This window comes from Lissotriton vulgaris, chromosome 1_1, assembly GCF_964263255.1.
Source record: "Lissotriton vulgaris chromosome 1_1, aLisVul1.2, whole genome shotgun sequence".
Taxonomy (NCBI): Eukaryota; Metazoa; Chordata; class Amphibia; order Caudata; family Salamandridae; genus Lissotriton; species Lissotriton vulgaris.
In genome coordinates this window covers 1,116,075,043-1,116,090,371 of record NC_141685.1, presented here as the reverse complement: position 1 = coordinate 1,116,090,371, position 15,329 = coordinate 1,116,075,043, and the positions used below count along the sequence as shown (strand labels likewise).

Here is a 15,329-nt window from a genome sequence, read left to right as displayed (position 1 = left end):
AAGCTCTGGTGCTACCAGACCTGTCAGCGGTCTTTGACACAGTGGACCACACTTTGCTGGCTGACCGTGTCAGGGCCACAGGGTTGCGGGGCGCAGCGTTGAACTGGATGATATAATTCCTGAAGGATAGATCCCAATCGGTTAGACTCTTGTCTTATTCCGCTACAGAGGTTAAGGTAAGCTGTGGAGTGCCCCAGGGGTCTTCTCTTTCCCCACTTATTCAATATCAATATTCAACCTTTGGTCAGATCCCATAAGATGATGGGAGTAAACATCTTCAATTACGCTGAAGATATGCAACTGCTGTTTGCTATCAATGATAGCGATGCAGCTAGGCAGCACTTTCAAAACACCATGCTATTCATCTGGGGATCGATGAATGATAACCATCTGAAACTTAACTCAGATAAAACTGAGATAGTCCTTACCAGGAATAGAACTGCCTGTTGGAACCCTCTGTGATGGCCAAGTGAGATGGGTTCCCCTCCCACTCCGAAAAGGGCAGTACAAATCTTGGAGGTGCTCATTGACTAGGACCTCTCATGTAAACAGCAGGTCAGCACAGTGACCTCGGCCTGTTTCCTGCAACTGCGTCAAATAAAAAAGATTACAAAATTCCTTACGAGAGAGGCCCTGATCCAAGTTATCTTGGCTCTGGTTATGTCCAGAATTGATTAGGCGAACTCTCTCCTCTCTATACCTGGACCACCTGAAATCCCTCTTGTGTAAGGTTCAGTTAATACAAAACCAGGCCGCAAGGCTGATAGTTCACGTCCCCCGAGGGGGGCTCTATCACGCGGGTGACAAAGGACCTCCACTGGCTGCCTGTGACGCAAAGATACAGATTTAAGGTATGCTGCACGGTGTTCAAAGCATTGAATTTGAGCTGCCCGGGCACTGTGAAAGCTCGAATCGTAAAATATCATCCGCCAAGAGAACTGAGATCAAGCCACCAACACTACCTGGTCACCCCCTCCTATAATAAACTCAAGGTTGGAGGCTGCAGGTTCTCTGTTCCACATGTTTGGAACACACTACCCTAGGACATCAGGCTGTCCTCTGTCTACACCAATTTTAGGCAACTCCTGAAGACTTGTTTTTTTATACAGGCTTACCAGTATTAAGGACTTATGACATCTCAGTACCTAGCGCCAAGAGACCTCCCTGGTGATTGTGTGCTCTATAAATAGCCAATAACATAATATAACAACAACATGTCCTCCACCACACATACATGGGCTTGTCATTTAATTTTTATTTAGAGAGTTTCATAAAGCAAGACCATGGTCCAAAGGTATCAGAGCGCTGTACAGAGCACCCCCTGAAGCCTGTTACATAGCGTTCTGATATCCTTCGGAATCTTGTTCGCGCTGCATAAAACTTTATAAATAAATAAATAAATAAACATATAGTCTTCCATAAGCCTAAGCCATAATAATCATGAGAGAGAATTTGTGGTCCAAGATAGCCATTCAGGCGTGATGCCAGTGCTTCCAGGGATTTCTGCTTCTAGGTGAGCAAAATGACAGTGATGTGAGTGTCTCAGAGCTGAGCTAGGTTAGAAACCGTTTTGTTATGTTAGGAATCTGCCTAGTAAAATCCTCTTAACCTTTTTCTTGAAACCGTTTGACAATGGGTTCGATCGAACCTCCGACAGGAGAGAGTTCCCTATTCGCGATGCAGATCTGGTGAAAGTACTAGCATAGGTCTTCTTTTTCCTGAATCTCAGTTGTTCCAGCAAATGAGAGTTTATGGATCGAATGCCTCCTCAGATCTTGAGCTTTTGTGTACCTGGGTGTATCATGTGTACCATGGTGCAGGGTTCCATGCATCATGCACAGTATTTCCGGATGGATACTTGCATCAGCTGGTAGCCTGTTGAGGGACTTTAAAGCAGGTATAATATGGTTGAAGCATATGGACCCTGTTATTAGTCTCACTGGCAGGGCCGACTTTAGCACCGGCGATGCTTGGTGGGACAATCCCCCCATCACCTCTTCCTCGAATTACCTCATGACCATCCAGCAAAAGTGCTCCCTTTATCTCCATAGACCCTCTCTCATATACATTTAATTTGTTTTAAAGCGCTGGTAAAGGCTGACTTTACTAATAAGAATGTATGTCTATCCAAACAAACCCTTTGCAGCAACAGTAGGAATAGATATTAAAAGACTAGGGGAAAAACATAACATCATAACTGTTTTATGCAGTTTGCATGCAGCTCTTCGATGACAGATCGTAACAGTCACTGCTCTATTTTCGGGTTGTATCTTAGGAACTGCAGTAACTTTGTGACAAAAGCAGTAGTCCACTCAGCTATCCACATTAAAAACTGTTCTGTGATCTGCATGGTATGAATTTTTTGTAGCAGGCATAGTAACCCTCTGCGCCACTGTATGGAGAGTCAAAACTGACACTAGACAAAACTTTTATCTCTCTCTCTTGCAGGAACTCTGATCAAAAATGTTTTCTATACATACATTTTTAATGTTTGCCCGAAAACTGGATGCACAAATAACTTTGGAGCATGTGTTTTTAAATCATAAGTTATTGCTGAACACAGCGCCCTACTGAGGTCATTGTCCCCTCCCCAGATCAACGCTCAGTGCGGCTGCACCAGTCGCACTGCCCTAAAGCCGGCCCTGCTCACGGATCTCGGTGGCATTCCAGTCTACTCATTTTACCTATTTGATAAAGTTAGAAAATGTGCCAATCATGCCAGTTCCAACCTCTCCAAACCAAATAGTGACCTTCTCATACTTCACCCAATGGGCTACTTATCTACCAAGGATATGGTCAAATGAATGTGTCTTTCGAAGTACGACGGGTGCCCTGATGTGAGACACGTAGCTCATTGTGCTTCAGGATCCAAGCTGCACCTCGTTGATGAGTTCCAGCAATATGGACACCGTTCTAGGATTGCTTATGTCCCTGTGTTGAGTGGATGAGGCCTGGCAGTTCGAGCTCGTCTTGTCCTAGTGGAGCAGGACCAAGATGGATGAAATGCACATGCTCTTCTTCTGTCCTGCCTACAGAAAAGCTAGAAAGTACTGGCTTGTACCCCTATGCAAGAACATGGGTTTTGATAACTTTCAAAATTATACTGTGACTGTGTACATTTCATGACAAATCCATTTTTATCTAATTAATTTTATTCTTTTATCTATATTGTTTTTACTGTAATCTTTTATGACTGAAAAAATGTCGAAATAAAGATTCAATGAATGAATTGATGTGGTGCAGCAGACAAAAATACAAAGTGGAATGCGTCTCTTGAAATTGAAAACTTGCCCAACTCCATGAAAACTCTGCCACTTGTTCCCTTACAGCTAATATTTTGGCAATCAAGTATACGTACAATCTGGAGCAATGCTTAGATTAAATACAACCAGCCTTAGCTATGAAACTGTACGTTCAATTCAGGCACGGCTCTCCCCCTCTGCGTGCATTTACTAACGAATGGTCCGGCAGTTCTGCCCTGGGGTGCCTAGCTAGCAGCAGGGGCGAGGAGACCGAACTTCATGTATTTTTCTACTGTCCTGGATATCAAAAAATCATACATTGATGGTTTGTACAACTTTGAGGGAACCTAGGTACACAACGCTAGAAAGAATTTAAGCTCCTAAAATACAACACTCAAATACCAAAGGAGGAATCCCCTTTCCTCCTTTTTGATCATTGAACACTATCCTTGTTCTTACATTAGTCACTTTACCCTTGTCCCTCTCAGGAACTGCATACCAAATATTTGTTGTTCTCAGTGCTTGGGCACGTATGCTGGACCTTCAATAAAAGCCCACCCCAGTCTCTCCTCTTTGTCCACACACCTCTCAAACATACCCATACCAAATCCTGGCCCACTACTCCCTGCTCAAAACCTATGCACCCCAATCAAAAACACCTGGTCACCTTGAGGTATCCGTGGTGCATCTAGATTCATGTCCCTCAAGCAATTTCGACCCTCTAAAAACACACTCTGATAGGTATCATCTCACTAAACAGGGTTAAGACTGTCATCCATGCACACATAGCCCTTCTTCAATTAGAACATGGCCACTGAATCCCTCTATCTCTTTCCTGGCCTCACCATCTCCCAGACTCCCTTTCACTGCCTCCAAATACTGCGTAATGCATAATATATAATGAGTGCAACACAGCAATGTAAAATGTACATATAGTTTTCTGTTTGTCTAAAACCATCACCCACAATACTTTCAACCATGCAGCTAAATGTAATCACCCAAACAAACCATCATGACCATATACAGAGTTGGTTGCCAGATTTGTTTCTGGTCGGAATGCTATGATGATAATAGAGAGTATTTACATTCACTCACTTTCTTTTACAACCTTTTTTTTGTAATCTTGATTTTAATAAGATGCTGTGACTATTGAACAAGACCAGAGAGCTAAAGCAGAAAAGGACTGTGTTTTTACAGTCTCGCCCACAGACAGCTTTTAGCTCTTGGGTATCAATACATAACTTGTAGATCATACCAAAAACTTGCAGTGCACTTAGAGCCCATCCATTGCTTACCTTTGCTTGGCTTCTTGTCACTGTAATTTGTTTAGTCCTCCCTCTTCTCCCCACCCCCGGAACCCTAGCTTCTTTGCCAACCTTTTGATTGGATCACTTGTATCATTCCTCTACTCACATTCAGGGGATTACTTTTTGCTTCTTCGTTTAGCATTCCATGATAGTGCATGTTTTTGTTGTTGTTCTTTCTCTTGCATGTGCCGCTTTCCTCTCCTAAACAGCTGCCCCTCTTCACACACCTCCCCTAATCCCACTTCATCCATTGTTTCCCATCATAGGCATTTTTTAAATGTAGTCCCTTCCCTTCCCTCCCCACCTCAAGCTCCTCCTTTACTCCTCCGTCTACTTCTGGCTGACACCACACATGCATTGACTTCTCCCACACCTGCTGGCCCCATGCATTTTTCTGTTGCTCTACTGCCCCATGCATCCCAACTTATTGTTTTGTTTTCAGTTTCGCCACATGCTTTTGGTCTGCTATGTTTTAAACATGCATTTGCAATGCAATAGGTCTCGAATTTGCGAGAGTTTAAGGTATTGGCATTGTAAGTGACAATGTATTTTATTTATCTGTTTTGATAATTAACACATAAATAAAAGGCATTGGCCCCGATTCACAGAACTAACTTAAGACAAAATCCTAAACGTACTACTTTTCTTTTGGTATTCACAGAAGGCATTTAGTTGTAGTAAAGTTAGGATTTTGTCTTAAATTTGACTTAAGACAAACTTAAGACAGACTTAAGACAGACTTAAGACAAACTTAAGACAGACTTAAGACAGACTTAAGTTAGGATTTTGTCTTAAGTCTGTCTTAAGTCTGCCTTAAGTTTGTCTTAATTCAAACTTAAGACAAAATCCCAACTTTACTAATACTAAATGCCTTCTGTGAATACCAAAAGTAGTAAGTTTAGGATTTTGTCTTAGGTTAGTTCTGTGAATCGGCCCCATTGTCATTTACAATGCCAATAACCCAAACTCTTGTAAATGCTAGACCTATTTAATTTCAAAGAAGCAGCCGCCACTGTCCCGGGTGCTTGGAAAGTGAAAGCGCGCATGGCCCGCTGAATGTTGCAGGAGAGCATGTTGTGCCTGCAGTAGGACTAAACTCATTAAAGAAAAAAGTGCTTACAGACTAAATAAAGCATCCTGTGTAACAACAGAAGTAAAAGGGCCAGTCCTCATGGGAGGTTACAAAGGAAGACGAAGCGGTACTAAGGAGGGTCTAACAAGCCTATTAACGAATCAGAAGCCAGCATTTACGAAGGACAATGACACAAGCCAATGACAAATTTCGGCAGAGAGTGGGCGGGTCTTTACGTCCTTACTAAAATACAGCATGCCTCGCAGAGCAGTGCATGCGCTTCCCAGGCTCGACCTAAAAAGCACCTTTGCACAATCAAAAATTCATTTTTTTCTTTACCATTTCAAGTGTTGCCTGCCATCTTGGAACAGTTAATAAAAAAAAGTAATACAACTGCACGTGCATTAGTGCATATGTATGCGCAGGCAAGGTGACACATGTGAACGCATAATTTATCACATATGCATAGTGGCCGCAAGTATTGTCATGAAGTATATACGCAAGCACATCTTCGCATCATTGTGCCATTTTTCTTATCTGCTTTTGCTGCACAGCATCGCCAAGTGTCATTGATAAAGCCAATAGGTGGAAAAGTCAAAATTGATTGTCGTTGCCAATTCTTGTTCCTTAATAACAAATACATCATACCTTGGCTCCAATGCCAGATATACATTGAAAGGACAAGCTAGAGAATGCAGTGATAACCTGAAGAGCTTATATGTTTGTTAGCGGTGTAGCTTCTAGCAACACCTGTAGCAGCTTTGTGCACTGTGCTGCCTATTGCCTTGGTGTGTGCGTTGGAGTCGGCGAGTGGCCCTTCCCTGTTGAATTCACTATAATTTATTTGGCCCTTAGAATCTGTGTTCCAGTCGACGAAGGAGGCAAGCTGGAGATTTTCACTGAGGTAATTTTTTCACCCTCCTCAATTGTTTTATTAGCTAACTTTGTATTGGCCTTTCAGTTGTCTGTCTCATTCTTTTATATCTGCACCTCTCTCTAGCTGCCTCTTTCTGACTCCTTATTTCTATATTTATATCTCCCTTTCTGTCCCTCTTTATCTGCTTCTTCCTGATTCCCCTATCTTTGTCTCTCGATCTGTCTTTAGCTCTGTCCCTTTAGCTGTCTTAAGCTGTACCCCTTTCATTTCGTTGACTCATTCTTTCTTTTATTGCTTTATCCCCCGCCTGTCTTTTCATTGATCTTTTGCAAGTCTCTTTTTTGTTTTGTATTTTTCTCCTTTGTTCCATCTTTTTCTATCACCCTCTATTCCTTTCTCTCCCTCTTGCTGAATGTTTCTATCTGCCTGTTCCTGGATCTAGTTGTGTCTTTTTCCTCAATCAATTTTTGGGCCATCTGCCTCTCTTTTTCTCGCTTTTTCTCTACCCCTCTCTGTCTCATTCTCTCTCTCTGATTGTATTTCTTCTTATTTCATGGTCTTCATCTGTATCCTCCATTCTCTGTCTCTCTTTTTCTATTTCAACCTCTCCACAAGGACATCCTTTTTGCTAATATCAATGCTATTCGCTTGATATTTTCCAGAATGCTTAATCTTCTCTAGCTCATCTATTAATCGCACCAACCATCTGCATGAACCCACATATCACCCTCTAATGATCACACCTAGCTGTTATTAACTACTACTAACCACACAGAGAAACTGGAGTAAATGCATAGAATAATTTCCTTGACAGCACAAGACTAATCCCAGTAACCAACAATATCTAAAAACCGCTAGAATAACAACTAACTTTGGTTCTCCAAAGCAACATGCTGCCAGGGCTGGACTGGGGAACAAAATGCAGCCTGGCAAAAAAGGTCAAACCAGCGCATGTTTGTCTAGCACTATCTCTCTCTTTCAATCCATTCATTCTCTGTCTCTCCTACACTTCTCTCACTTCTCCCTATTTGATCGCATTTTCTCTCCCCTTCCTCTCTCTCTTTCTCTCTCTCTTGAAACCTTCACTTGCCTGCACAGGCTTTCAAAACCCGGCCTCCGAGGGCTCCAGCCCACCGGGGAAATGTCTGGTGGAATAAAATGCATGTCCATCATGCTGCCTGGTATGAAGCGCTGGTAAGCGCTATATAAACACAATTACAGTACAATACAACTCAGATTAGATTTAGGCAATTTAAGCACAAACAGCAGTTTCTAACCTAAGGTTTTAAGTGATGGGGCATTGATGACGCGCAAACCAATTACTATCACTCTTGAGCTGAGAACATCTGTTTTTAAAGGGCACTGAGCACCCCTTGGCAGAATGGATGCAATGTGAATCTCACCTTGAATAGGGGTGATAGGTACATGTGGATGCAGTCCATGGAATTTAGGCAAGAGCACATTGTCTGTGTACAAGGGAAGGATGCTGAACACCTCCACAGCCAAGAAGACCTCAGACAGAATTACGTTCAGTCAACCTGCTCCTCTCTGGTGAGGCTGACCAAGGACAAGACATGTTCTGGGTTGCTTGTTTTCCCATTCTGGGAAACTTGGCTTAGCTGTTCGAGCCGCTCTGGATTCAATAGGATTGGTATATAAGACAAGAGAGGGACCCCTTGTGTCTACCAAGGGAATAGGGTACTATTGATAAGTGAGAACAAGCGATCCCTTGGATATGCAAAAAGCCATATAAGGAGAAGCTCAACTCACATTAGACTCACCTTTAAATAAATGCAATAATACAGCCCATGCAATAGACCCCCGCCAATTTTTTTGTTTATATTATGACGCCCAAAAGTAATCACAAATACTCCTTTTTATAAAAAAAAAGCCTTTTTACATATTACAGTATTTCATCAAAATCAGCCCACATCCTATATACCACCAGTTCATATAAAATTGTTAAAAAACACAACACATATGGTACAATAAAGCAACGGAACATTACTTAACATAAAAAGAGAGAAGAAAATTAGACCATATACTTTGTCATTCATAAAACATTTCCAATGGAACCATTTTATAACTAGGCCTGGATACACTGTTTCTTTTGGTATCTACAGATCCAATTACTTCCATGGATTATGTAAATGATGCGTCAACGCGTTTCAATGGGTTTTAATAATATTCCATCTTTTTCAAGACAAGAAATTTTTGCAAGTCTCTCTGTAAAACACTGTGGTATAGCCCCTACTATAAATCCTTTATAAAACAAATATATGTGAGAAAATAATTCTGTATTTAAAGTACACCATTGTAGTAATCCGAATCAAATCGACTTTCAATTTATATCAAGTTTTTCATAAGACAAAACTGTTAAAAAATCAATTTTATACTACCCTCCTACACTGTGTAGAATGGGAATATATTTAAGCCATCAATTAATACAATTCACATTTGTCTATTTATCCAAAGGTTAATCAAGTGAGAAAGGATCACTCGTCCTGCACAACTTTAGGTATGCAGGTAGAACGGGGGTGTCCCAATTAAAGGACCCTCATGCACGTGATGGGTACGGTGGTATATTACTCAGGGTTTTCGAGTCTTAAAAAGTGAGGGGAAAGTTAAAAGTTGGTCGACATGTTTCTGCCTCAGTCGCCTGGATTAGGACTTACGGGCATTCATCAGGACCGTTAGGTGAGTAACGTGAAAGGGATATAGATAAAATGCTTTCAAAAAAAGTGATAAGAAATAGGGTTGTTAACCTGTTTCTCTGTATTGGAGGTCACAGTGTACCTCACGCGTGTACCTAACGCGCTCCAGTCGGATGGCCGAGTTCAGGGGGACTATTGCGTCCGATCCTGGCGTCTTCTGTGTATGCGCTGCTCTCGCCAACCCGGAAACAAACTCCTGAGTGCACCTACTATTCATAACCCAGTTCACGAGATGCACTAATCCAGAGTTTACTGGACCCGAACCCAGAACCAATAAAACTGTTCCTTATCTGGTTATCCGGGCCTTTTAATACCCCTCATCACTGGCTCACTACTGCATCAACCTTGGGTAAGAACCTCCTGGTGGAGGCTGCATAACCTGATCGACCTGATGATTATGCACACACGTGATTAGATAGCGGAGAACAAGATATACCGCTAATATACCACCGTACCCATCACGTGCATGAGGGTCTTTTAATTGGGACACCCCCCGTTCTACCTGCATACCTAAGGTTGTGCAGGACGAGTGATCCTTTCTCACTTGATTAGCATATGTACTCTGGAAACTGAATGGATCAGCCTGCCTTCCACCTCCCCCCTCTTTGATTAGATGATATTTATCCAAAGGATCATTTGTTCTCACTGTTCAGTAGGATTATTTCCAGTCTGTTGAGGCATGCTGAGCAAAAAATGAATGGTACCAGTATCATTTACTCAACAATCTCTCTCCAGTTTAAGGCGTTACACACTTGGGGAAGTGTGTACCCAGGTGTGGAACCAGGTGATAATGCTACCCACCAAGCTGTCCCAGTGGAGATGATATACACTGCTGCAGGCTTTTGACGGTTGAGGATTTCTGGAAAAACTCTTGCGAGACTCTGGCAGTGAGGGTGTTGCGGTTAACTCTTCTTTGATTATATGACAAACAAGCATTGGCAAAGCAAACTTGTCTTGCCTTTTGCCTTTATCAACGAAGACCTGTTGGCTTTGCCAGTGTTTGCCAGTGTTTTCTGCCGATGCTGTTCAGTATCTGCAAAAAATGGATGGTTTATGTAGATGAGAAAAAAATTGTGCAATGTAGTGTACGCATGCATGCCTCATCACGTAGGGGCACGTATATCTCATGATGCTATGACTGCCCATTATGATGACATTTATTTTGTATTTTACATTCCAAGATGCTCATCTTGGAGAGATAAATTAATTAAATAAATACATATAATTTCTGCAAAAGTGCATGTAAAGAAACGATTGAGGGGGCGTGGCCAAGATGGCAGCATAGCAGGACGTGTCATTGAGAGCGCACGCCCGCCGTAAATAGCACCTACGGACCCCCCCCCGGGGTGGAAAGCAGCCTGTGGGACCGCCGGACGGTCTTCCTAGCTGGGGGCCTTTCGTGCGGACCTACTAGTCTTGCAGCGGAGACTGAGAGCTGCAGCATCTCCGAGGCCTCGTGGGCAGACTTGCGGCCCTACCTCGTGGTGTGGCTGCAGACGACTTCACCAAGGCACTTGTCTGGGGTCCCGGACCATTGGGGCCAGCTTCCCTTCACCCGGCCGTCGGATCAGCGACCCGGAAGACATGCGGGTTCCTCACGATGCCGCCCCGCCGACCCTAGGGGCGAGGATCACCGGGGGCACTGGGCCCGAGGACAGGAGGGGCCCGCCGAGCTACAGCCGGGGCCGCGGCATTGACGGAGCTGTGGTAGCACTGCACTGGAGCGCCTCGGAGTGCCCCCGAACCGAGACCTGGGCGCCTACTGGTCTGCGAGAGGCGTGCTCTGGTGCGGCGAGCTCCAACATCCTCCGAGGGGCGGCCTGCTAGGCTTCAGCAGCACCGGACTAGATTTGGGCAAGACCCACCGCGGCGCGACTTCCCGGAAGTGGCCAGAGCAAGCATCGAGAAGCAAGCTGCGAGCTGGAGGCCGCCTGAGGGGTACTTGTGCTTCCCGCATTGAGGGGGTCATCAGCGAGGCCCTCTGGACAGTCGGGAGGGCTGTCACATCGGCGGGCTGAGGCCGCACCAGAAGCCGGCTCTGCAGCGGTGGTGATTCGCACCACCGAGGAGGAAAGAGGCGACCCAGGGCGAGCCAGCAGTCAGCACTACCCCACTCGGAGGTGACATTTGAAACCCGGGTGTTGTGCGGGGACGAATTAGGGCGAGCCTGGCGCTGGACCGCTGGACCGGAGGCGCTCTTTGCCCACAGGGGCAGTCAGCAAACTTCTGCGGCGCTCTAGCCGCTTGCTGGGGGCCTGTGCCCCGAGGCCCGCGCTGGGCTATTGTGGCTGCAGCTTTGGCACATCTGGCTCTGGGCCTCGCCCTGGTAACAGCGGAAGCAGCACTGGACTGAGGCCCGGAGCTCCCCAGCCATGATTACAGGACCGGTGGTGGTCTGGAGCGGGGGCTGACAGCTGCAGCGCTGGTCTACAAGGCGGGCCCGCTCTGGACCTCTGGAATTGACCGCTGGGCAATACGAAGAAGTCTGTGCCTAAACTGCAAGCGGCATCGCCTATCAAGCAAGCTGCTGGGACTGGTGGCGGACGGCTACGGATACCAGCATCTGGATAATCTCAAGGTAGGAGGGCCCGCAGGGGGATCGGGGCGGGTGGCCCTCAGACTGGCATAGCGGCGATAATTGCATACCGGCAGACACTGTTGTTGCGGCGGGAGGACTTTGGGCTGGTGGTGGGGCCGGCCAGGAACAGGCCCATGCTTTCAGCCTTGGCATCCAACACCTCTGGCATCTACTAGCTGCCCGACCGCCGGGCCCCTGACACCGGTCGTTGCCTTCTGACCCCTTCTTCCCAGAGGGGGCCATGCAGGGCCTGCAAGTGCTGACCCAGAGAGGTGGAGGCGGAGCATTTTGCTGAGGCCTGGGAGTGTTCCCCCCTGTGGTGGAGGTGAGAGAACGAGATGCACCCGGAGGACAACAGAGGGGACAGAGACCGCTAAACCCTCAGCAAATGCGGGAGACAAACCAACAACAAAGGCGTTTCTGGAATCGCTGTTCCTTACCCTCTGAGGTGACATACAGAGCATTAAAACCGAATTTGTGGCAGAGGTCAAGGAGATGAGGAGGGACATAGACGCTATCAGAGAGAGAGTGGCCATGCTAGAGGAGAAAAGTGATGCTGCTGTGACGGCTTCACAAACTCCAATCACTGATTGACACGTGTCGGCTGCTGGGTCTTGGCCTACCAAGTGAAGAGGACGACGAGCACAGCGTTGGGTCGGGCCCGGAGGTATCCCCGTCGGGATGGCAAAGGCAGGGTAGGAGGAGACGCACCCGGAAATCACACAAATCTGACATTGTCAGAAGTCAGCAGGCAGCCATCACAGTGGTCACAGAGGCCCTCTCTGGGGAGGGTCCTAGCTCCAAGTGACCCACAGGGGGATTTTGTAGTTTCTAGTTTGCTTTCCCATACGGAAATGGGCGGGCGGCGGGCGGAGTGGTACTCTTTCCCTTGGTCACAACGTCGTGGAGCCCCCTCATTTCTCTGACCAGCCATTTCGGGATGGCGAACAATGTTACTAGACTCTGCAGGATCGAACTGTCCCCACCTGGATGTTGTATTGGGGCCAATTTTTCGGGGGTTCTGGGGTTTCCTTTTTTTTTCTTCCATTTTTTAGATTGGGTTCCCTCGTTCACCCTTCCCCAGCGTGCTATACAGCTCAGCTATCCCATGGGGTGGGTTCCCTCCTCATGCGCCTCCGACTCTCTGCCACACATTTGTTCACTGGTTGAAACAGCGTCCGCTCTCGACTAACCTCCATGCCACATAACGCAGTTCGCATTCTGACCTTTAACGTACGCGGTCTCAGCAACTCCATTAAGCGCAGGGCCATACTCCACTACCTGGAGCACTCCAAAGCCGATATATGTCTCCTACAAGAGACACACCTTATTCCCAAAGACCATCATAGGATGAAGTCACGCGCCTTTCCCACACAGCTTTTTTTCCTCTAATTCTACTAAATTGGCGGGGGTCACTATCTTGGCTTCCCGCTCCTCTCAGGGCAAAGTCCTCCAGAAGGAGGCAGAAGTCAAGGGCTGCTTGCTCACATATCAGTTCCAGGTGACAGGTGTCTCCTTTATAGTGGGATCCTTCTATGCTCCTACGAAGGGCAGGAATCATTCTTCTACAAGGCACTCACAGAGGCAACGGCTAATTCGGAGAGGCGCCTGTTGCTGGGGGGAGATTTGAACATGGTATTTGATAACAGTCACGACCGCTCATGTCAGCAATCGAGCCAAGTTGGGGCTCTCTCACCGGTAATGACATGTTGCCTCCATGGTCGACATCTGGCGCCACTTTTACCCCCACAGCCGAGCATACACCTTTTACTCCGGGGCACACAAGACATACCCCAGGCTAGACTATCTCCTTGGCACTACCCCATTGCAAGAGTTGGTGTGCGATTCTGAGAACCTGACACCGTCTCTATCAGACTACTCACCAGTCATTGCCTCCTTCCGGTTCCCTCTCATGCGGCAATCGCTGAAACAATGGCGACTGCGCGACACACTATTACATCGGGTCTCCACTGTTGATCAGATTAAGGCTGCGATCACAAACTACACTGCTCTTAATAATACTCCAGACATCTCCTTGGCAACACATTGGGTGGCTCTTAAGGCGGTGTTACGAGGGGAATTTATAGCCATTTCCACAGCCGAAAACTTAAAATTTAGTCGCAAGCGGGCCGAGTTCACCCAACGGGTGGCTGAACTTGAACAGATGCACCAACGCACAGGAGCGGCCAGGGCTTGGCACCAACTTTGCGTAGAGCGGAAGCAACTGGCAGCGCGTGATCAGGACCGAGCGAAAATTGCAGCTCTCCGACTCCATCACTACTACTACACTGGAGGCGATAAATGTGGTCGCCTCATAGCACATAAGCTACGGGAAACCAGGCAGCGACAGGGAGTGCAGACTATCCGCACCTCGGGGAGCGAGCTCACCACTAAGGATGCAGCCATCGCAGAAGTCTTCTGTGACTTCTACGCAACACTTTACTCCATGACAACCTTGACGCACAACACTGCAGTGACTATCTGGAGACGGCGGCAATACCCGCTCTCACCAAAGCTCAGGCGGACCACCTAGACAGGGATATTGGCACAGAGGAGGTCATTGCAGTGATTTCCCGCCTTAAGTTGGGTAAATCACCTGGGCCAGATGGCTACTCAGCGGCCTTTTATAAAACTTTTTGCTCACAACTTGCTCCCATACTGCGCAACATGTTCAACACCTTCTCAAATGATGGGGCTATACTGGAGGAAATGCTGGAAGCATCGCTAGTGGTCATACCGAAACCTGGGAAAGACAGGACGCAATGCAGTGCTTACAGGCCAATTTCCCTTTTGAATGTTGACATTAAGTTATACACTAGCATTCTCGCCACCCGACTGGCGCCATACATGGCCCAGCTGGTGGAGCCGGACCAAACCGGCTTTATCCACCAACGGCAAACGAGCGATAACACCAAAAGAATCCTCCATTTGATAGAGAAGGCGTCCCCCACCACTGGAGAATACATGTTGTTGGCTATAGACGCTGAAAAAGCCTTCGACAGAGTCCACTGGCCCTATCTGGAGCAAGTCTTGATTCGGTTTGGCCTTGGAGACAAACTACGCTCCTGGATACTCAACTGCTACCGACTACCCAAGGCAACCGTTAGGGTAAATGGCCAGGCATCCTCGCGCTTCTCCATAGGCAGAGGCACAAGGCAGGGGTGCCCCCTATGGCCCCTCCTGTTTGCGCTCTATATGGAGCCGCTGACGCTAAGGGTTTGTAACCACCCCCTTATCACAGGCATCAAAATTGGAAGGGACATCAACACCATCAACCTATACTATGATGATATTTTGCTTTCCCTCTCTAACCCGATCCCTGCAATGCGCGCTCTTTTCGTAGAACTGTACTACTTCGCCCAGGAATCCGGCTTTAACGTTAACATCAACAAATCTATAGCACTAGATATCTCCCTCTCCACTGCCACACTTGCCCACCTGCAAGAGGAACACACTCTCCAGTGGTCGACCACTTCGATCCCATATCTGGGAATTCAACTGGGGCCCACCATCCCAACCACTACTGCCGTTAACTATTC

At 46.6% G+C, this 15,329-nt stretch overlaps 1 protein-coding gene across 1 annotated transcript in view; it reads left to right on the top strand.

Annotated features, from left to right (window-relative positions):
* Positions 1-15,329, top strand: part of LOC147748716 (uncharacterized) — a 341,752-nt gene that overhangs the window by 34,835 nt on the left and 291,588 nt on the right. Inside the window, exon 5 of the mRNA XM_086936477.1 lies at positions 6,477-6,525. Within this exon, the coding sequence (XP_086792603.1) occupies positions 6,477-6,525 (49 nt within the window). The remainder of the gene's footprint in view (positions 1-6,476; positions 6,526-15,329) is intronic.